This window comes from Myotis davidii, unplaced genomic scaffold, assembly GCF_000327345.1.
Source record: "Myotis davidii unplaced genomic scaffold, ASM32734v1 scaffold134, whole genome shotgun sequence".
NCBI lineage: Eukaryota > Metazoa > Chordata > Mammalia > Chiroptera > Vespertilionidae > Myotis > Myotis davidii.
The window spans coordinates 1,499,224-1,523,714 of record NW_006288853.1 but is presented as its reverse complement, the minus strand read 5'-3'; the positions used below and the strand labels follow the sequence as shown (position 1 = coordinate 1,523,714).

General features: G+C 39.6%; 1 protein-coding gene across 1 annotated transcript in view; it reads right to left on the bottom strand.

The window, feature by feature from the left end:
• MYPN (myopalladin) overlaps positions 1 to 24,491 on the bottom strand; it is a 75,985-nt gene that overhangs the window by 21,481 nt on the left and 30,013 nt on the right. The window contains exons 5-11 of the mRNA XM_006760901.2: positions 22,018 to 22,132; positions 20,927 to 20,998; positions 13,909 to 14,050; positions 11,672 to 11,695; positions 8,740 to 8,856; positions 7,657 to 8,029; positions 337 to 933 (exon numbers count right to left, since the gene is read on the bottom strand). Of these exons, the coding sequence (XP_006760964.1) occupies positions 337 to 933; positions 7,657 to 8,029; positions 8,740 to 8,856; positions 11,672 to 11,695; positions 13,909 to 14,050; positions 20,927 to 20,998; positions 22,018 to 22,132 (1,440 nt within the window). The remainder of the gene's footprint in view (positions 1 to 336; positions 934 to 7,656; positions 8,030 to 8,739; positions 8,857 to 11,671; positions 11,696 to 13,908; positions 14,051 to 20,926; positions 20,999 to 22,017; positions 22,133 to 24,491) is intronic.

The following is a 24,491-nucleotide window of genomic DNA, read 5'->3' as shown; positions in this document are numbered from 1 at the left end:
TGAAGAGCACTAGTCAGTGTGGAAAGGCCCAGAAATCAGAGTGGTTAAGATGGCAACGAGACATGAGGAGTCATCAGCACTTACGGAGGGCATGTTGTGTGCAAAGGCTGAGCACTGCACAGAGAATCTGTGTTAGTAGAGGTGTTTTCAACATTTTGATTACAAAAAATTATTTAAATTGATCAAGCCCTTAGGTGTTCAATATCCATGTTGTGTCTAATAAACAGGATTATGCAGGAATCCACTCAGTGAGACTCCTGTCCCAGACCAAGCTGTTTTGTATGTGTCCCTTCTTAACTGACACCTTTTCCGTGGAGAAACCTCAACGACACTTACGTGGATGGTGCACTTCTGGGCAGCCCCATGGCATTGGTGGGTGGGATGGCAGGGAGAGAAGGCAGGACGGAGCTGAGGAAAGCCACTGGGTTCTGAATCCGGCTAGTGGGAGAGACAGGACTTGGAGACACACAGCGGGGCTGAAACTGGTGTCCGCCCGCGATGGGAAATGAGAGTGGCGGTTGTGCTGGCTCCGTTGGACCTGGAGGGGGTGGCTCGTTCTGGACGGAAACTCCTCCTAGAGATCTGGTTTGCACGAAGGGGTGAGAAAGTAAGAGGCTTTCTTTGCTCACTGTCCTCTGCATGGTTTGAGGAGTGCTGCTCAGGGTGAACACCGGGGAGCTGGCAGGGGCCGCGGCTGCCATGGCGGTGTTGGAATTCGCGGAGGGGAAGAAATGCTTGGGCCGGGCCAGGCTGAACGTCTGCGATGAGGGGGTCTTCACAGGCTTGCTGGGCAATGTCCCTGCTGGGGAAGCAATGGAGTTCAGTACACTCATGTTGAAAGGAAACTCCTTAGGAGACGAAGGAGATGGGTTTTGCAGCTGCTGCTGTTCCAGCAGGACCTGGTTGTGAAGCTGCTGGAGCTGGCTGGAGTCGCTGCACAGAGAGGGGGAGAGAAGGGAGATCATCACATGGGCATTCCCCACGGAAATGTGCATGGGCTGTTCACAACTTTATGCTGAGGAAGAGCACACAACCAGAGCCGCCAGAAATCAGCGAATCAATTTCTTGTGAGTTGTTCCTCCTTCTTTCCAAATCTGTTTTCTTGTCCCTAAGCAGGAAAAAGGCCAGTGGGGTACATAACGCCGAGGCACCATGCACCTCGTATTCTCTGTGGGGTGACCCTGGAGTGGTGCAACAGAGCAGCCCAATTGTAATGTTTATAAATTAGAAAAGAGACATAGAAGCCATGGTCCCCTTGTTGGGAGGGCTCGAGGTCCTGAGGTGAACAGACAGTATTTCAGCTTTGGGGCAGAAAGCACTGGGCCACACGCTGAGGTGAGTCGCCGAAGGGGCTGCCTTCTCCAAGCCAACACGCTGTGTCCTTCACTCGGCCTCGTTTTAGAGCAAACCTGAGCAAAGCAGCTGCACGTGTCTCAATGTTTCTCATCCTCCCCTGACAACAGTGCTGTACAGGGAAGGTGACTGTGTGTCCCCATTCAGCCTAGGCTGTTCTGGTTTATGCCTGTTTTCCCAGCTTAATTATTAATCGTTTCTTCCAGTCTAAAATATGTCACGGTTTACGTGATAAATTATATGATCCCCCTATAAAAGTCTATGGTTTATAAAAGTCTAATTATAAACATTGACTTAGAGTTTTTTTTTTTTTTTGCTCCTAAACAAAAGTAACTCAGACTGGGAGCAGTTTCTTCATTTATAGGAGCCGGAGTCACAGAAACATGACATGACTTGCCTTAAGTCCCACAGCCTATTTAACTCCTCTGAGTAAGCCAATTATTTTTAAAGAATAAAAATGTCTAAAAGTCACACATGCAGAAAGTTGTCAGGACTGTCCAACTTTGCTGTTTAGAGACTCTATTCCTAAATGCACGACCATAGAAAGAGCCACAGATGAGAGTGCAGAGTCCCAAGGCCACGTGTTTTATGCTCTTTGGACATATAGTTTGCTTCTAATACACAGACGGTGATCTGTCAAATATGAGGCCTATTAAAAATGAAAGGTCTTGTATTTCCTTACCATCAGGAAAGTCAACACCAAAAGCAGTTATGTTGAACCATAAGGTTCTCCAAACCCTGATTTTTCTTTATTTTTTAGTTTTTTAAAGATTTTTAAATTGATTTTTAGAGAGAGTGGAAGGGAGAGGGAGAGAAAGAAAGAAACATTGATGTGAAAGCAAAACATTGACGGGCTGCCTCCTGCATGCACCCCCCCCCCCCCCCCCACCCACCCACCCCACCCCCCCCCCCCCCCCCCACACACACACCTTTCTCCCCACCCCAGGCATTGAGCTTGGAACTTGATCATGTGTCCCAACTAGGAATCGAACCTGCAGCCTTTCAGTGCACAGGTCAGCACCTAACCAACTGAGCCACACCAGCCAGGGCAAACCTTGATGATTTTCCTTAATTCTTGGAGTTTAACTTTTTCCTTTCCTTCATTAATATTTATGTTACACAATATGTGGAAAAGTAACTTTACAAAATGCAGACCCATCTCCACTTTTCATTACTGCTGTCAAATGCTACGTACTGTGCAATCCTTTGTTCATCTATGAAAACTGTCTTGAGTTAAACTAAGAACTCAGGAGTATTAGCCACTTGCCATGGTAACTTTCTTCTCCTTTTTACAAGTGAGCTTTTAAACTAGAGAATAAATTAATACAATTAAATATTAATTAACCCTTTTTATTTCACAATAGATGAAAGATTCCGAAATTAAGAAAAGCAGAAATATCTTTATGAAGTTATCCTTAGAAAAAATATGTACAATTAACATTGATTCTGCGGGTGTTGACTTTATCAATGGCATAAAAATACAGAATCTTTACATTTTTAGTGGACCACATATTCAGCAGGTCACATTCTGTGGCTGCTATAGCATTAATACAATGTTTTCAGGACATGTTTGTATTGCAGAGTCTGAGTAAAATTTAATCTGATAACCATATTTTATTATGGTTATGGAAATAGAAAAAATAGTATATGAAAAGGAAGTAATCTTGAAAGATAAGAGTGATAAAAAGAGGCCAGGAAGTTATTTGGTATTTATTGATTGTTCTTTTTCCTTAGTTCCCACTAAATGAAAACTAAGAACCAGTTGTTTTTACTATTCCAATGGCATGTTAATGCTTATCATGCAGTATATTAGATTATAGAGGTGGGTTTAAACCTTAATGATATATGAGATATAGTGTCAAATTGTTTTGATTACCTAAGAGTCTAGAAAAATTCATTTGAGAATAATGTCTCTTTTTGTTTGAACAGTATATTTTTTCCATATTATTAAACTCTATCTTGTCCAGAGGGGATTTAAAAGAGCTGTTTGGATTTACTCATTCACTGCATCAAGAAAAGGTGTCAATTCCATTATTTGATGGACTTTTATTGAATCTTCTATGTGTCTAATTTGCTAGGTACTGTAGGAGATATAAATATGCCTCAGATAGTATGAGCTATTCAGGGCTCAAAAATCTTACTATATGTACATGTAACACAAATAATCAGTGGTTATTTGCAGATAATACATGGAGTTCAGTTACATTTAATAATTAAGGTATAGCACTAATGAAAAATAAAGGAAGGGAAGATTAATTATAAAGCAAACCAGTTCTAAAATCCCGAGTAACCTAATTCAAAATAACAGCCTGCCATAAATTGCTATAAGCTCAGTTGCTCATTTATTGTTGCTGTAAGGATTTCTGAAATCAGGTTTATACCCCAGTTTTCTTCCTGTAGATTTATCAACTTTCTTGGGTTACTTGAAAATATCTCTTCTTTCACCACCACTTAAGCATTATGCTCAAGAATATGAGCTCTGTGGACAAAGAGATGTAGGTCCTAGTCCTGGCCCTGCCATTCATTATTGTGTGGCTTTGGGAAGTTTCTAGACTTTGCTGACCCTGACTTCCCCCTAATTAAATAGGAAAAAGTAATAGATATTGATTTTGTTGTGAGAATTGATAAATAAATGACCAAATACAAATTTACAAGTGGTCAATAAATGGTGGGTATATTTTTTAGTTTCTGAACTACAAATAACAATTGAAAGATTTGTAAGAATGAAAATCAGGTTCAGAATTATAAGGGTGCTTCTGGAATACAAAAGAATTCCTCAGGGATTTTGAACTGTCAAAATACAGTGCCAAAGACAAACACAACAAGACAAACTTGGGATACTGTATCCAGTACTTTTGAAAGCAATTTTGGCAACAACAACTTCGGGCAGCGTGTGCTGGAGCCAGCTCCGGAGGGCTCTGTCCACAACTCATCCCCGATCCCAGTTCAATGACCTTTCTTTAGTAGCTTGAAATCAGCCATGGTGGGAGGAAATTTATAAATGCTACCCTCAGGGATTCCTTGCCTCTGCTCATTACTAAAACATTGGCCAACACATCACTGATTAGGATAACTGATTCTGAGTAAATCCGTCTCCACAATCAGCTTTTAGCTGTGGTTCTATCGCTGGCTGCACATTAGGATCACCTGGAGAGCTCAAAAAGAACACAAACCTCATTGATGTAGGCACCATGGCCCAGAGAGTCAATTGGCCTGGGAAAGGATCCAGGAATAGTTATCATTATCTTTTAAAATGCAGGTCAGTGGTTCTTTAGCTTTAGTGGGCCCTAGAATTCTCCGGGGGCTCTAGTTAAAACACAGATCTCTGGGCCTTGCCCCCAGAGTTCTGACTCAGTAGCTCTGAGACTGACTCAGGGCCACAGACTCTGCATTTTATCAAACCTCCAGGTGAGGCCAATGCTGTAAGTAGCAAGGCTGTCAAGCATGTCAAACTCGTTTAAATAAACGAGGCATGCAGCCCGCTGGCTGCTTGCCTAAGTGATTCTTGCATGCATCCAGGACTGAGAACCTCTGCTCTAAAGAGACACTCATCCTAAAGTATAGGCTTTCCCAGTACATTCCATTTTTGTCTGACACTTGACTCACTTTAACTGTTAATTATTGTTTTTTCGTGGGTGTGGAGGGGTGTGTGATGGGGTAGGGTGGGTTGACAAAAGGTTGCAACTCAGGTTGTCCAACTCCAGACCAGTAGTTTGCCCCTGGCTATACATTAAGATAACCTGTAGGGAGATTCTGATTCAATTGTGAGGGAATAGATATTTTTTAAAAGCTCCATATTTCTTTCTAGAGCAGCTGTGGGCAAACTACGGCCCATGGGCTGGACCCAGCCCGTTTGAAATGAAAAAAACAAAAAAAAAAAAAAAGACCGTACCCTTTTATGTAATGATGTTTACTTTGAATTTATATTAGTTCACACAAACACTCCATCCATGCTTTTGTTCCGGCCCTTCGGTCCAGTTTAAGAACCCATTGTGGCCCTCGAGTCAAAAAGTTTGCTCACCCCTGTTCTAGAGAGTAGCCAGGATAAAGAATCACTGATCTAGACAGCATGGTATTCAAGTTGAAAATTTCAAAATCTTAGGTTCTGATAATAATAGTGTTTAAAAATGCAACCGAAGGACTTGTATGCATGCATATAAGCATAACCAATGGACATAAGACACTGCGGGGTAGGGGAGGCCGGAGGGAATGTCAAGGGGGTGGGGTGGGGGAAGGAGACATATGTAATACTCTTTGCAATACTTTAAGCAATAAAACAAAATGACAGCTTCATGTGGATTCAAGGATGTGCGTGTGTGTATGTGAGCATGCACATGTACCTATTCTAATAAAAACCTAAGAGAAAAATTTAAAAAGGCAAAAAATACTAAAGAATTATATAGTGCTGAGAACTGGATTTTTATAGGGTGTCACTACACAACTTAGTAGAAAGAATTTTTATATTCATTGAAAGTCTCATGTGGCAGATATTGCTGGCTGACTACTTTGTAAAAGTACTCAGTTTTATTCCTGGAGGCAATATGTGCCATCTAAAGACTACATTTCCCAGCCTCCTTTGTGGCTAGTATAACATGTGATTAAGTTCTGGCCAAAAGATTGGAGTAAGACCTAAGAAGGCTTTTATATATATATATATGTGTGTGTGTGTGTGTGTGTGTGTGTGTGTATATATATATATAAATTTAAATTCTTTGTTGTTTAAAGTATTACATAAGTCTCCTTTTCATCCCATTGACCTCTCCCTAGCCGCTCCCCTAAGAAGACTTTTTAAAAAGAGTTTGATATCAAGACCCACCCATTTGCTCTTCCTGCTGCTTGAAATGCAGACATGATGACAACACCACCAACCTGGACCACGAGGGGACCTAGAGAAGTAGCCAGTGCTAAAGATGGCAGAGCAGAAAGATAGGAGACTGGGTTCTTAACAGAGCCACAGACAGCCTATCTGATTCCTTGATTTAAGAGAACAATAAACCCTCATGTGTTTAACCCCCTGTTTGGGTTTTCTGCAATATGAAACTAAATCTAATCCTATCTGACATACATAACAGCTCCCAAACAGTCCTGGGGTAATAGGAGGCAGTCTTCAAGGAGATTGTATGGGTTACTTGTTCCCACAACTCCCTTCCCTGAGAACTCCCACCCAGGCCCCACAGTTCTGTGATCCATTTGACTCTTCCTCCCTCCAAACACAAGTCCTCTGCACTTGACCAGGCTGGACCAGTTGGTATTTGGAATCCAGCTGTTGAGAACGATTTAGTTAGCAGTGCAACTTGACACAAATCGTGATGGAGAATGGGACACACCATGATGGTTCACGCCATAAATCGATAAATCTTCCAAGAGATAATAGTGGAGTGGATACGCAAAGAGGAAACAAGGAGGCACTCCAGAAGTCAGAGGGTGAGAAGCGGACAGAGGCTGAACTAACCATGTGATCCCAGCTCCCAGTTCGCCTTCTCTGTACCGGCCTGGCTGTTCCTGCATAGATCCCCACAATATCCTCTTCCTCTCTTATTCTTTTAAGTGGATTCCGATTTCCTGGGACCCACAGAACTTCAACAATTCTGGATGGGACTTGCTAAGAGGCATATTATGTAACATTTCATTTTATGCCCTGCAATCTGCCTTATGTGGTAGTGAGAAGAATATAAAATGAAACAAAAGGAACCGCTTTCAATGAACATCATGTGGCCATCACTGAGAAACACATGATGGGAGTGCTGATACTGCAGATTTTAACGTTGATATTTAAAGATTTATATAGTTACAAACATAATTTTTATCATTTTGATGTGTAGATCAAACATAACATAACAGTAGTATCATGTTCTGTGTTTGCTTTACTATGGATGAACATCAAACATTGCAGCATGTCTCTGACCGAGCTGGATGAGAGTGATAGTACACTTAGATTGGTGTAAGGATGTATTATTTTTAAAACATTTAAAGCGTATTTTCTGCCCTAGCTTGTTTGGCTCAGTGGATAGAGCGTTGACCTGCAGACTGAGGGGTCCCGGGTTTGAGTCTGGTCAAGGGCACATGACCGGGTTGTGGGCTCCATCCCCAGTAGGGGGCGTGCAGGAGGCAGCCAATCAATTCTCTCTCATCATTGATGTTTCTCTCCACCCCCTCCCTTCCCTTCTGAAATCAATAAAAATATATTAAAAATAAAGCATATCTTCTCATTTTGTAATTCCCCTTTCAGCTCCATAATTCTGAAGAAGGGAAGACTCAGAGATGCCCTCAGGCACTTGGTTGTCCATTCTGGTTTTTACTTACAGTTTGGGTTTGGCCAGGACTGGAGGGGGCTCTTTGACAGGTGAGGAAGGCTCCGGGAGTTTTGCTGGCTGTACACTGAATCTCTCCAGGAAAGAATCAGGCCTGGTCTGGTTGGCAGTCACCGGGCCACCCTCAGGAGACGCTTCGCTTCTCTTGTCATCTTCAGGAAGGTTGAAGTGTACGCGGAGCCCGATTCTTGAGCTGGACCGGGGCTCGTTGTGGTTCACCAGAACCCCTTCGAGTTTGGGTTTAGGGGGTTGTTCCACAGAAGGAGGCTGTGGGTTGGGTGGGGATGGCTGCTGCTCAATCACAGCCAGGTTGGTGATGGAGTTGGCTGAGTGCAGAGACCCGTTATTTCTGAGGTCTTCATTTCCTGAAACAACAGTAATAGGACCTCAGCTGTTATCTTACTCAATGAGACTGGGATGGGATTGTAACCCCGAGTTGGGGCATGCGTCCAAACCAGATGATTATGCGAATGGGGAAAAGGTTGTCAAAACAGAGAACATAATCTGGGGCATCAAAGAATGGCAAGGATACAGGAAAAAAGCTGAACTAGAAATCTAAGTACAGTTTTGGAAAGGATATTAGTAGTTTATATAAAACCAAGGAGATGTTTTCTTAGGAGTGTAATACATAACAGTAGGACAACTGGGGGTGGTAGTGGTGGTTATAAATGCAATAAGAAATTGAAAATTGGATATTGTTCAAGAACACTTTCCTCAATAATTCAATTTTTAAAAATATATATACTTTATTGATTTTAGAGAGGAAAAGAGAGGGGGAAAGAGAAACATCAATGATGAGAGAGAATCATTGATTGGCTGCCTCCTGCATGCCCCCCACTGGGGATTGAGCCTGCAACCCAGGCATGTGCCCTTGGCCAGAATCGAACCCGGGACCCCTCAGTCTGCAGGCCAATGCTTTATCCATTGAGCCAAACCAGCTAGGGCAATAATTCAATTTTTAAGAGGAGAGCCAAGTTAGCTTTGTAAGAAAAGCAGTAAGAAGGATAATATAAACTCTCCATACTCATATTTCAAGTCATGGTCTAAACTGTTCTGACATGTAAAGAGCCCTTACCTCTTACATCCAGCTGTGCAATGCTTGACACTGTGCCGTATTTGTTGCTTGCAGTACATGTGAAGCACCCAGAGTCTTCTGCAAATACTTCAGCAATGACCAAAGTACAAATCTCCTCTAAATGCCAGCAAAACAGAACGGTTACTGACGTAATTATGAAAATGGAATTATGCAATTCACTATCAGATGGTTTTTCTATAAAAGTCAATGTAAGAAGTTGATTGCATTAGTTGTTTGAAAATAATTAGTCCAAACAATTATTGGATTGAACGGACTGATTAGGAGGCTAAATAAATGGAAGCACATAGAACAAATAACTCCACGCAGACAGACTTTTGGCAAGAGAATATTATGATAATATATTATATATTATGGATTCTCAAATTGTCTTCTATATTTATGTCACCAGTTCACATGACAAAAATAGAACTGAGAAACAATAAACTTTTAAAAAATCACAAAAATAACTTAGGAGTTAAGGCAAAAGGAGGTTTGTATGAAATAAAAGGATTAATAAAACATTTTTTAAACCCAGATTTCTCACTATTTATGTGGGGAACTTTTGCAGTTAGGTAATTTTAAAGGAAGGTCACAATTTAAAACTGGACAATAAATATTTTGCTTAGCTAAATATTTGAAATTCTGGGTGAAAAACAAGAGAAATGCATTTTTTCCTTTGTAATACTGTGGTAATCCGTTGGATTACTCCAACACACAGCATGAGCCCTTTTTTGAATAACTACAGAAGTGATTCCCAGGTAGAACCATATGCTTAAAGCCTAAAATTATTGTAGTTAGATATTACTTGACAGCTAATGAAGAGATAACTTCATTAAGACAGTAGCCTAAACCTCCAGTTATCACCCAGTTATGACATTAAAAACAAAATTAATAAAAGCATAGTTGCATTTGGAGACACTTGGCATCTCAGTGTTTCATGATAACTGAATTCAATTAGCTAGACGACCGCTAGGAAGGCTGGACAGGAGGCCAGGGCAGACAGTATTGAGCACCTGCCCAGTAACTACATTCTCTTCCCTCCTTATTAACTGAACCCTAACTGTTCGCCCTCCTTGGAGTGTTCATGTGCTTCAAGTCAAGTTGGCCTTGCCCAGCCTCAGCTGGTGAGTGGAGACTGGTCGTGCTAAGCCAATCCTGCTAACCCTATTCTTGATAAGTGATGCCATATGACACACAATTCTGGTCAATGAGATATTAGGGAATTTCTGGGAGAGATTTTCTTGTTCTTTACACAGGACAAAAGAAAGTGTTATTTCATATTTTTTGTCTCTGAATGTTGTCAGCTGCATATAATATCCATAACTATGGCAACTGTCTTGGGCAGTGATGGTGAACCTATGACACGCGTGTCAGAGGTGACATGCGAACTCATTTTCTTGGTTGATTTTTCTTTGTTAAATGGCATTTAAATATATAAAATAAATATCAAAAATATAAGTCTTTGTTTTACTATGGTTGCAAATATCAAAAAATTTCTATATGTGACACAGCACCAGAGTTAATTTAGGGTTTTTCAAAATGCTGACATGCTAAGCTCAAAAGGTTCGCCATCACTGGTCTTGGGTATATGAGTGGAACCAGCCTAAGAAGACACTCTGAAGATGGCAGAATGGAAAATGAAAAAAAAAAAAAAAAAAAAGGGTTGGCCCCTGATGATCTCTGAGATGCTAAATCAACCAATCTCAAGACTGCTACTTCTTAGGGCATATTGCTATGTGAGAAAATACATTTTTTCTTATTGCTTAAGCCACTTTTAGTTAGGTCTTCTTTACTTGCCGCCCAAAGAATCCTAAGTGATAGAGAGGCAAAGTTTGCTTTTGGTGCCTCTCTGTCCTTTTTCTGAGCCCTTGGCCTAAGCTTCCTTCTTCATGTTCCCCTTTCCAAACATTTGTGCTTCCCTTTTTCAGCAACCTGCTCTCAGAAAATGATCTGATAAATTCATTCACACTACACTATACCTACCTGATAAGATAAAGCATTCTGTCTCCAAAGGGTACTTACATTATACAAGGTGGAAGGAATACCTCTGGCTGTGGGATTTTAGATCATGGAGCTGGGAAAGGCAGGATTTGTTTTGGGCAGGGACACCTTTTGAGAGACTCTGAAAGTGTTTTGTATATGAGACTGCCTAGTGAAAACGCCTGCTTTGGATGAATGTATTAAAAGCCTGAAATATTTTCAAGGGGAAAAAAATACATTCTTCTACTAGAAGAATGTAAGAATAAAGACCCTCTGGTCTTTATTATATATCCCCATAGTGAAGAGCTATGCAACATGGATGTTCAACATCTACTCCTGGAATGCCTTCCCATTCAGTTTTCTGAAGAGAGGTATACATTCCAAGCCATCATTCTTACCTGGGGGTAAAAAGACAATGGGATATTTCAAGGAGGACATCCAGATGTTTATGCTTGGATTGTGAGTAACTTGTATTTTTTGGCGGTAAGAGCTTCACCTACTTGTCACTTTCATATCATCTTAGCATCCTTCCAATCAAATCTAATACCATCACAGGTATTTTACTGATTCTTCAAATTTCAACATTTTATGCATAAGTTTTCAGAAATATAAGCTGTGGAATTGGACTTAGTCTAGCATTATAGCAATTGCTCTGCCCAGTTTTGAGAGGTTCTGAGGAGGGGCCAAGGGAAGAGGGAAGATATTCCTAAGAAAAAATCCTCAATACCACAAACTAACTGCATTCATATTAGGGATTGAGTACATATTCCAAATTTGCACATGCTCCCCTTCTTTCACTCTTCTACAATAATAGTTAGAGTTGGTTTGGATCTTTTCTCTAAAACTTTATTTTTCACTTTTTCTTGACCCCCAGTGTAATTTCAATATGTTTTGTTATATATATCAAGCCACTGATCACACACTAATAAATTAAAGTTAAAATGTTCTTTACCTGGCTCTGCCATGGATCGAGGTTCTAGAAGAAAATAAATTAAAAGACACTTAGCATTTATATCACTGAGAGGCTATAGTTTCATCAGAAGCTTCCTATAGAATTTCATAGTCACTTGCATACTCATGAGTGGTTTTTAAAAAAATATATTTTATTGATTTTTTAGAGAGGAAGGGAGAGGGATAGAGATCTAGAAACATTGATGAGAGAGAAACATCGATCAGCTGCCTCCCCCACACTCCCCACTGGGTATGTGCCCGCAACCAAGGTACATGCCCTTGACCAGAATCGAACCCGGGACCCTTGAGTCCGCAGGCCGACGCTCTATCCACTGAGCCAAACTGGCCAGGGCATGAGTGATTTTTTTAAGGTTAAGCTATAATTTTAAGTAAAAGGAGCTAAGCACCAATGACCTCCACAGGGACAAGATGGTTGTCACAGAAGGCAGCAAGAAAGCTGCTAACTAAATGATGCTGCTGTATCTTGAGACACATCTGGGTTCTACATAGGTGAGGAGGAAAAGTTACTAGCTGGGATTCAGGAATCCTCTAAGGTTTCAAATATTAAGAGCCCAGGATGGGTGACAGGTTCCTTGCGAGCTGGTCCTTAACCTTAAAATTCTTTATCATTCTTGAAAGTGCCTGCTGGGTACTACATACAGGTATTCAATTAGTGTTTATCAAATTGCAGGCACTCAGTGAGTAGCTGTTGACCTTAGTTACAATCTTCTACACTGATAGAATATTGAAGTATTTTTCTCAGTTTCAATGGCATTTCAAATATATTATTGTTGCTGCTACTGCTGTTAAACTTGATAGTACTTTGATTCATATATCATACTGATCCATGTACTACTATTTTGTGATCAACAGAAACAAATTAACAAAAAAGCAAATAAATTTCAATGTATTTCATGCTGAATGGGTCAAGGTGAAAGCACTTATGTGACAAGCAAAGAATAATTAATCACTTGAGTATATAAATAACTTTTATAATAAAAAATAAAAACCTAATATAAAAAATGAGCAAAGGATATGAACAGGTAATTTAAAAAACAATGAAATACAAAGACCAAATAAATATGAAAAACAGTTCCACCTCACATCTAATTAGTGAAGTGAGGATCAAAAGAAGTGTTTCCATTTGGGGCCTATAAAATTAGTGAAGATAAAAATTACTTAATCCCCATTGTTCATGAAAGTTGTAGTAAACTATAGGACCACATGTGTCCCAATTCAGCTGGGACAAACCTGGTTTATTCCTGGTATCTCTGTGTAATTATTAATAGTACTCTCTTTCACACCCCAAAGTGTCCCAGATTGAATGGTAAATTATGTGATCATCCTTAGTTTCAACCTTTGGGGATGACATTTTGGCAATATACAGGGGTAGGCAAAAGTAGGTTTACAGTTGTTCATATGGAAAAAGACACGCAGGTTATGATTATTACAATAGCTTTATTAATTCTGTGTTGCATGCACTCACAACTGTTAAGCTACTTTGCCCACCCCTATATATTAAAAGTCTAAAAAAATGTGAATTTACAGTAGTAATTCTAATACTTTAATTTATTTTATATTCACAAAGATTTTCCTGTTAACATGCATTGAAGCATAGTTTATAATAGTAAAAATTTGTGAAGAACCTAAATGTTCAACAATAGAAAATTAAATAAATATGAAATTTATGGTATTGATCTATATTTTTAAAGTAAGAAAGGCTTATATTTATTAACATGGAAAGATGTTCCTGAAATGTTGAGTGAAAAATATTAATTTACAAAAAAGAGTATGATTACATTAGCTTCAGGTGTACAACCCAGTGATTAGACATTTATAAAGCTATGAAGTACTCACCCCAATAAGTCTAGTACCTATCTGACACCATAAAAAAGGATATGATTTAGTTTTATTAAAAGATATTCATGGGTAGACACAGACAATAGGGTGGTAAAGGCTTGGGGCAGAGGTGGGTTGGAGAGGGCAATGGGGGGGAAGGGACATATGTAATACTTTCAACAATAAAGATTTATAAAAAAAATATTCGTGGGAAAAATGTTGGAGACTATACACCAAAATACTAATAATTGGGTTTAGATTGAGGGATTATGATTACAAGTGATTTTTAGAATATTTTTATTATACTTAAATTAGTTGTGAAAAATTATAAAAATAAATGCCTACAATACATTTATAAAAATTATTTATCAGAAAAATAATTTTGAAGCAACAACTTACTTTTCTGTAAGATTCTAAAATCTGGGGAATCTTCTATCAAGGTCCCTTCTCTGTACCACTCAACTTTAGGAGATGGAGCTCCTTTCACTCTGCATTCAAAGACGACCAGCTGACCCTCCGAGGCTGATAAATTTTGTAACATCTATAATGAGAAGAACATTATTAGAACCAAAAAGTGTACATTTTTTGAAATCTAGTTCCAGTGCTGAATTTTTAGAAAAGATGCAATTGCCTCTGTATTTGGATTTTCTCCAAATCTTCTACATCTCCAGCAGCTCCAATTTAGTTTATTTTTGAATAAAGGTTTGAATGAAGGTGCACTCTCTTCTTTCTTTTCCTCTCTGTTGCAAGGCCAGACAAGTTTATTAAATACTAGATAAGAGAAACCAAGGTGTTCCAAAAAGTAAACACCAGAGTTTAAGTACTTCTGTTCTTAAATACCCAAGTGAACTTAAAGACGAAACGGACATCATCCAGAACCACAGGAAGGCTGGCTGAGTGGAAATTCTACAACTAGGAGGAAAGATAAATACTAGATAAAACATTTTGAAGGGTTCCAAAAATACTAATTTTTTGGTAAAGTACTTCTGTTCTTAAATACCCAAGTGGAGTTTAGTTTTCAGAAATAATAACAATTTAAAAAATCTGCAGTGAGTATTTACTCTCATCGATGTTTCTAACTCTCTATCTCTCTCCCTTCCTCTCTGTAAAAAATCAATAAAATATATTTAAAAAAAAAAATCTGCAGTGAGTATTTACTAGGTGCACTGGGCCTAAGAGTAATGTATTTTTTCCACAGAAGAATATCACTGTCCACAAGGTGTAACATCTCTGTGGTCCAGTCAAATTAACTAACTGTTTTCCTGGCTTTGCCTTATTTACATTCTGTTGTCCTGGAAATTGATTTTTGTTTTGCTATTTTGTTTTCTTTTTGTGTTCTTTACAGTCTAGCTTCAGCATCTATGCAGGGATATAAACTCTGGCAATCTCTATGAAATAATAGTCATATGTGTAGTCTTAGGTCATGGCAAATATCTTGTAATTTTGTGAAGGTGTCATTAAATGCTTTTCCACTCTTCCATAAAAAAAGGTTTACAAAAACCACTTTGTACTGTAAAATATCAGTATAGTCCATAATAGACTCTATGGGAGAATGGAACTCACATTTTCCTTTCACATCTAGTCTTCCACTCATCAAGATTTGTGAATTTAAAGTCACACATTCACTTATGTCGTAGGTGTTTCATTTAATTATGAAATGTTTCTTTGGCATGTGTGTGAGCATATTTTTCTTTTTAATTTTGGCCAGAGGATTACAAACATAGAAAGGTTATGATTAACTTCCTCCACAAGCTCTTTTTAGTAACAAATGCTGCAAGCCTTTCTATTATTACAATTTTTGCATCTGCAACTAGGAAATATTGGCTCTTGCTTCAGAGAAGGGGATAGCTATTTTTTTTAAAAATTTTTTTTATTGATTTCAGAGAGGAAGGGAGAGGAAGAAAGAGATAGAAACATCAATGATGAGAGAGAATCATTGATCGGCTGCCTCCTACATGCCTCCTACTGGGGATTGAGCCCTCAACCTGGGCATGTGCCCTTGACCCAAATCAAACCTGGGACCCTTCAGTCGGCAGGCCGGCCGACATTCTATCCACTGAGCCAAACCAGCTAGAGCAGGATGGCTAGTCTTTGTTTGTTCATTACTTTTTTTCTTTTGTCATTCACTCTTATAAATATTTTGTGATTGTTTACAGCTCTTGTCTGAATAATTTATGATATGTTGTGCATGGCCAGATCATATTTATGGCATTTGTTTAAGGAATACAGGGGTGAGAATCACCACCTGGCTTCAGCTACAGTAGGAAACTTTTCTCTCAACGGGGTGTGTAAGTTAATATTGGGACAGCCAGGGGGCGATGTAGTTCAGAGTTAGTGCTTTGTTCTTTGCGTTTCCAAATTTGTTCGCTGAAATAATTCAGGATGGGATTTGCATAGAGTGGTTTCTGATTTAATAAAAAACTATTTGATTAAAAATCTTGTTATTCCTTGTCTACCCTAAACAACATCCTCTGGTGACAAGAATGGAATGCTCTAAGCAAGCAGGGAACATCAACGATTCTTGAGTGCTCCTGGCAAGCTGGTGAATGTGCCCTCCACCCTGACATTTGAGCAAATTTTGTATTTAAACAGAAGCTTTGGGGCCTATTGAATACTTTAATGGCAGTCAGACGTCTCCCTGGGATTCATATATAATGGAGTTTCATTCCTTCTTGAGACAAACCAATTAGAAAAACAAACAACAAAAAAGGTGGTGATGGCAGAAGAGATTGAATAAATAAAATATGGCACATTTAAAAAATAGACATAAGCAGAATGAGGTCAATCCACATGTTTTGACAGAGCTTGCAGTTCAGTTCAGGTATATAAGCCACTTCTCAGTCTGCAGAGGTTACACCAAAGCCCTGTTTGCAAAAGGACCTCCTTGAGAGAATATGTTGTTTACAACTGAGACCAACATTATTGTTATTATTCACTAGACATTGATAGCCAAGACCTGGGTTCTATATCAGAGTCCTGCCAAGATACCTGAGATACTACAGTGTATGGAACATGCCCACTAAATGTCTGTGATATAAGATGGAAGCTCATTCCAGTGTGACATGTCATCGATACTCAGTAAAGGAAGTGCCAAAGGTCATCTTACAAACCACTTAGAAAAAAATGACTGGAAGTCATAGTTTGAAGGACAATGATAGCTGTTACTGCTGAAAACTGGTTTTCTACAAAAGTCTCATGGGAAGGTACTGGCACACACCACTGCACGTCAGGGTCCGAAACAGTTGCACCATTTGAACATAGTGCAGATGGTGCCACGTTCAACACAGTATGTAGTAGGTCTTGGGCTGTTACTAACGGCACAGTGTGTTCACTGTGTACAGACATGATCACTCATCTAGATTTCACTGATGACGAATAAGGCGAATGAAACATTCCCCACCGAGCAAAGGTTAAGTTAGTCTTAACTAGGAATTATGGATTGGACTAAAGTCACTATAACCAATGTCTTTAACTTCTTGAGGTGAACGGTATCCAAAGTGCAAGTCTGTCTTGTGTGTCATCACCATACTGATCATCTGGGAAGACAGATTCTTTGCAGGGTAACTTGACTACACCCAGAGTCTTGAGAAGCATGTCTTCCATGGCCATTTGATATTGGATTTTTTTTTCTTTATTCCCCCTAAAGACACTCAGACGCCACAAAGCGATGAAAGCAATTGTTCCTTCTTAGTTGAAATGGAAGTTATTCGCCACAGAAGAAACATTACTATGTGCCTGCTTTGTGCCGAGCACTGTGCCATGTGCTGTAAATGTGAGTTGAAGGGACACCGTCCTATAGATACAATGCAGGGACATCTTGAGAAAGGGCATCTTCCTTATGGGTTACAAGATGTCAGCTAAAAGGGTCACACTGTCACTTTCTTCCCTTTTTAATCCAGCTGATATTTTGCACGGTGGAAGATGGTGCAAATGAATGTTTTCATTGCTTTAGGCTGGAATTGGATCGGAGCGGTTTTCACTGATAATTAACTGTTTGAAGACTCTTTTGCCCCCTGCTTGTCAGCAGTGCCCTGTAACAGCTGAGTCAGAAAAGCCTCTGGAATGTCAGGTTGGGGAGAGAGGCCCGTGTAATCTTCAGAAATCTGGATCCTGTCACCAGTCCAGTTATTTCAGGGTTTCCTGCCTCTGACATTATATAATGAAGCACTCTTCTTCAAATTCCCACTTCCCCTGCCCGCTTCACTTTTCAAATGACTGCTGAAGCAGCTGGAGCCAGGGCTGCTGCAGCCTTGAAAGTCCGCCAAGCAGCTGCTGTTGGAGAGGGAGCAGCCATAGGAGTAAGATTCTAATCTGATCGTCTACCTCCCTTCACACTCAAGAAGTGTGAGCACGGTTTCTCCCCATAAATAGAGTGAAAGTGTTTTTTGATACTGCAGAGAGAATGAAGGATAGTCTATCGCCATAAGATATTTTAAAACATAGGTATCACCTGTAATCAGAGCACTGAACTAACACAGAGAACCCCTGTCTTCTCTCAAACTCTGCCACTGTTTTGTTGGGCAGCCCTCTTTTTCATTTTAACCTTCTTTAAAAAGAAGACAAAACCAGTAATTCCCTATCACCAAAGAAGGCACGAGGGGCTAAATGAAACTCTGCTCTCTGGTGCTTTTTAAAAAGTTGGCTTCTTGCCATTACTGTATTGGCAAGGAAATGCTTTGTTGGGCAGTATAGAAAGTGAGTCATGGGGGTTGAAATGCCAGAAGTTCCTAATGAAGTGCACAGAGCAGGAATAACCCAAATAAACACATGCAAAATGATCAGTTATCAGGGCTCATGCCACGTGATTACCATCGCCAGTGGCTCTGACTCAGACATTTTCTAATGACACTGGCAGTGACTATGACCTCAATCCGGCCTGTACTGATGGAAACTCACGTAAGCACGCGGCCGCTGATAAGTCCCTCTGGAATCTGAGTCACAGCCTATCCCTGTGCCCTACGTCTGAACCATCCTGGTCCATTTATGGAGGCAAAAGCATACATCTGAGGGCTGAGAAAGCCTCATCAGAGTTTGGGTCTTTGTATTAAGGGCTGTTTTCCCACCGTGGATCTAATGTTTTGGGAGATTTATCTAACAAACAACATATAGTCATGATTCCTCATTTTCCCATTTTAATTTATCAAAGGCATATATGTATCAGCCAAACAGAGCATCTAATGAGAAGTTCCTCAGAGTCACCACACAAAGGCAGCTAAACCTGTTACTCTCACCGGTCCATAAAAATGAAATGTAAAGAATAAGTGTTGAAGTCCTACTGTACTTTTTGGAATAATAAAAATGACTTTGGCCGAAACCGGTTTGGCCCAGTGGACAGAGCATCGGCCTGTGGACAGAAGGGTCCCAGGTTCGATTCCGGTCAAGGGCATGTACCTGGGTTGAGGGCACATCCCCAGTAGGAGGTGTGCAGGAGCAGCTGATCGATGTTTCTCTCTCATCGATGTTTCTAACTCTCTATCTCTCTCCCTTCCTCTCTGTAAAAAATCAATAAAATATATTTTAAAAATAAAAAATAAAAATGACTTCGGACCTACTAGTACCTTCATGGGCTCCTATGTGGGTATTAGAGATAGGGTTCAAAGTGCTTGGGAGGGACAGGAAAGTAACTAGTTTTCTTATTGTGCTGAACGTTGTACCAGGGTCTGCACCAGATGACAGATGCAGGGAAGACAGAGCAGCTAGGAAGATTTAAAAGGAGATAAGGACACCTCTCTGTTCTCTGGCTGGGCACTTGGTAGTAAGGAAAAGAGAAGGAGATTTCAGTTGGGACCAGGTACATATTATTCTGTGATTTAGCTGCTTTTGAAGAGTCAGCACTGTCTCTAGAGTGTGACAACGTGTCCTGATTTCTGGGGGCACTTAATCTATGTTTTAAGGCTAAGTGACTTAGCTGTGAAATAAGAGACGATTACAGATAGCTCTATTAGCTATATATCACACACACACACACACACACACACACACACGTCCATTTATAACTCGTCATCAAAGTCTCGTATTTGCCAAGTCACAGCATGTTGCTTTCCTACGTCACGCCTTTGAAAATAGCAATGCTGAAACATCAAGAGCAGGTTACAAGAAGTGAATCTGAAAAATCCAGAGGCGTCTTGTTTCCCATATGAATGTTGACTCAACTGATATGGATGTGGATAAGCATGTCTCAGTCTAGACTTCGGTTGATTTTGGAAAGCCATCTTGGATGAGCTGATATGGTGGCATCTCCCTAAAAGTGACGTCTGTGGAAGTTGTGGATTTAGCTCTTTCTTTAAGGTCAGGACTCACTGGAAAAGACACAGTTTTTGCCATTTTGCTCTAAATCATGATGTCTCAGTCCCAGGACTACTGGCAGTTTGGTCTGGGTACATCTTTGTTGTGGGAGGCTGTCTTTCTATCCACTGCGGGATGTTCAGCAGCATCTCTGGATGCCAGCAGCACAATGTCCCAGATGCGACAACTAAAAATGTCTCCAGACATTGCCAAATGTCCACTGGGGCGGGGGAGGGGGGGCGTGAAATTAACCCTGACTGAGAACCATTTCTCCAAACTAAAGCATATTTCTGAGAGGACAAAATCTCTTTGGGCCTAAGTTAGCATTGATAAAAACAATAAATTATAAATCCAGGCATAGATTCCATCCATGTAGTATTCATGATACCAAATAAAAAGCCAATGTCACTCAATTTTTCACCTTTGAACTTATTGCCTTATAAAACATATAAACAAAGTCAATGCTATCTAAGGGAAAATACAATTGAGTGAGAATTGGAAGAACATGTTTCTAGTCCTAAATCTGACACTAACTAATTCTGTGACTTTGGATAAATTGCTTAATCTCTCTGGCCCTCCCTTATTTTTTTTTTCATTTGTAAATAAAAGTGCTTAAGTAAAATTTCCAGTTCTAATACAAAGATTATGAGACTCAGAATTAATGCCACCACAATAGGTGATACCAGGCAATAGAAAAATAGGACTCTTTATCTTAGAGTGAGGTTTTATGTTGAGTCTCCTAAGAACATCTACTCCATCTCTTGAGTGCCAACGACACTCTTTTGGTGCAATTCAATTCTTTTGAAAGCCCTTCCAAGGAAACCTTTGGCATATAAGTGGCTAGAAACTTATCACCTGACCCCTAGGTGTGGCTATTGTGTTTAACAGCAATAGGATGCCACAGAGATCAATGTGGTGAGTGGAGAAGACATATCTTTCATTACACAAACTGTTATTAGAAATCTGAGACTTGAATGACATGGTAACAAATACTAAAAATCCCAAATCCTATACTGTACTTATAACAGACCAAACTCCTGAGATAAAATCAGTAAATATTGGATTCTACAACTTTGTTTGGGTATTATAGTATATTTAAAGTCATGACAGAAAGAAATAATATTTTGATTACCTTTGTAAACACCGGAGCTGCAATGATAGGTTTTCCATCCAATCCTTGCAAATAGTTAGTAGGGCTCTGACACTGTTAGAAGGGAATGAACAATAGATTTATTGTCACTAGCATTATCAGATAGATAGATCGATCGATCGATAGATAGATATAACACATTTACAGAATTTGGTTGTGAAATTCATCTAAAACCAAAAGACTGACATTTTCTAAATCTATGAATTACAGACTTCAAATTTTATACTGAACGGATTGTTTTTCTTTCTAGATTATGGTGACTGCCTCCCATGTGTAATTAGCCCTGAGTCCCTGAAGAGCTTCCATAGACTTTCTGAGCCTCCACAGATCATACTTTGAAAAACTACTGGATTAGAACTAAAATGTGACCCCTGTGCATTACTCACTGGCTTAGATAAGCAACTGTTTAAATTTTTAAATGGTTTTAAGTCAATAAATATATCAATAACTTGTTACAAATATATTTAGAATAGTATGATTTTATATTTTAGAAGTATATGCATACATATATTTTCATATATATGCTTAGAAAATGTATGAAACTATCTGCTAGAAACTATTAAAGGAAGGTACCTTTGAGGAGTGGGGGTAGGGGAGTAGAACCTTAACTAAAGCTTTTACTTAGTATACTTCCCTATTTTTCCAATGTTTTCACACTAAGCATGTATAAGTATTATCATTATCATCATCATCACCATCATCTGGAAGGATGAGACTCTTTAATGTATTAAAAAAATACATTTCATGGTTCTCCCATAGAAAGTAGAATTCTGAATGTCCTGGGTCATTGTGTGTAATCAATACAGTAATGCCAATAAAGCTGGAATATTAGCGACTAATTTATAAAGGTTTTCTATGAAATTGCCCATGAGCTAGAGAGTATGTTTCCAAAGCAAGAGGAACCACTGATATCCTACATTAAAAGTACAGATTATCATGATCATGGAAATGAATTGCCCAAGGTCATTATGAAGGGGCAACAGAGAACATGATCATGCCACACAAGATGGTCATGGTCACAGTGCCTGCCTGTCACAGACTATGGCACTTGTGTTTCCCTTAGACTTTTGTACCTGTTGGATGGTTGATACACTCGGTCGGGCCACCACATGCTGGGCTTGGGGTACTGCTGAAGGAATGGCTGCAGAAGTAGTGGGAGGGGGTGACACCTCTTTTGGCTTCTGGATTCTGAGAAATGATTAAAACTTTTATAAAAACAGACTTATCATTGCTTGTGAAAATTATTTCAGCAAAGTTAGTAACTTATCCCTGCTTATAGTTAGACATAATACAAGTCTTTGGTCAACAATATTGCACAAGCCATTACTGAGTGCTTCTTTGCTACACACTTTATTACGTGTAAACAGGAAGATGACAAGATATCATTCCTGTCCTTGTGTTAGCTGCTCTCAGTCAAGCTGGGGACTTGTGCATATTCACAACTGAGAATCCAGACGAGTGCTATGATGGAGCATGTGCAGAAGATAATTTTTTGAGATTTGTTTTGCCCTCTGTATTTTCCCTCCCCCATCCATTTCAAATAAAAGGCCAGGCTTTGTAAATCTTTGCTTCTGGGATTTGGGCATGGCAGAAAGCAGAAACACCCTGAGTCAATGAGCTCTTCAAGTTATACAAATTAAAGGGATTATTTGAAGGGCAACAGAGCCAAGAAATATTCTCGAAGAGGCTACAGAGGGGAGATTATTTTAGTTTTGTGGATCTTGCCAGAGAACCTGATAAGAGGGGAGAACCAGAGTCCAGAGGGGATGTAACCCTTATGATTAAAGAGTCCCACTCTTGCTAAAGATATCAGCACCCAAGCATATCAGAAAGCAACAAAGGACTGGACTTGAAGGGGCTTTGAGGTCTGGGACATGGACCTCTCCCTAATAACCTGGGGGAGGGGGGGAGGGGGTAGATGACCGATGACAGAATGGGCTTCCCTTTTGTTTAGATGTCACCTCTGTCTGTCTCAGCTTCCTCATCTCTAAAATGGGGAAATAATAATTTTTACCTCATAGAGTTTTTGTGAGGATTATCAATAAGATAATTCATGTAAGATGTATAGAGCAGTGTTTAACATCAAATATTAAATACATATATATCCCAAGGAGCTTTCCACAGTCATGGAGGAGGAAGGGGACATCCAATAATAGGTGATTAAATATTTTCCTAAGCAGGCAAGTTGGGGTCTCAGAAGCAGAATTATGTGGTCATACAGAGGCTATCAGTGTCCCTGAAGCATCCATCTTTTTCTTCTATAGTAATAGAACCCCTGATTTCTTTACATGGCTACTCCAGATAAACATTGCATTTCCCAAACTTCATTGAAGGTAGGTGTGGTCACATGACTACTTTCTGGTCAAGGGATAGGAGGGACAGTGATGTCTGTGATTTTTAAAAGGGGACAGAACATGCCCTTATTTCTTCCAATTTTAGACTAAGAAGATGAGGCTACACGATGGAATGTGATGAAGCAGAAAGCTGAAAGTAGATTGGAACGCAAGGGAAAGTGGAGCTGTTTTACCAGCTAAATCCATATTTTTATATAAATGAGAAATAAACGTCTTATTTAAGTTATTATTTTGAGTCTTTATTACACATAACTGAAGCCAAACCCTATTACAAGTAGATGGAAAGAAAATAAACAAATGAGTTATTTCTTACTTATTAAGTATTTATATCAAAATTCACACTCATTAGGCTTGTGTCCGCGTCATGAGAGCCCTGAGGAGGGAGTGATAAATGTGCGATAGAGGAGAAGTTTATTATAGAACTTGACTAGGTTTTGAAGGCCAGGCAGAGGAGATAGGGCATTCCTAACAAAGTGAACAGCTTGAAGAAAGAGGTGAAATGAAACATACATTGTTTGAGTGAGAAGGCAGCAGTCTAGAGAGCTTGAGGTGGGGGAGTGGAGGAGGAGAGGGTAGGAAAGGCTGGTTGATACTCTACTGAATAAGGCTTTGTATGCCATGCTAAGATTTTTAAAAAATGTTATTGTTTGTTTTGTGTTTTATTTTCCCATAGATAATTTTTTAAGTCAGAAAAATAACAGGATCAGAATGATCTTTTAGAGAGTAACTGGTGGTATTTGGAAACTATAAAAGAGAAAAAGGTTGAAACACCTATAAGGCAGTGACCGGCCTAAAGAGGCAGGAACGAAGGAGGAATTGAACTGAAGCCATGAGACTAAGGAAGAGAGTTAAAGGGAGAAATCATTTACTCTGGCTATGAATTTTCATATCTGCACAAAAGCTAAAGGCAAGTTATCATTTCAAGGTAGGCACACAAAGGATTTTGAAGAATAAGACATGATCTCTGCCCTTAAGGAATAATTACCGCCTGTAAGGAGGGGGGGCGGGGACAGAATGCGCAAACACAGTTAACAGCTCTTTAACCAGTCTTCCCAATACTGCCACTTGTTTCAGATAGTCTCAAGGAATGGCTCTCTGTCTGTTGCCAGTTCCCAGGTCTTCTCTCCACAGCCTCCTCCGCCTGAAACGCCCTTTCCTTTCTTATTTGGGGTGTCTACCTACTGTTCTTTTAG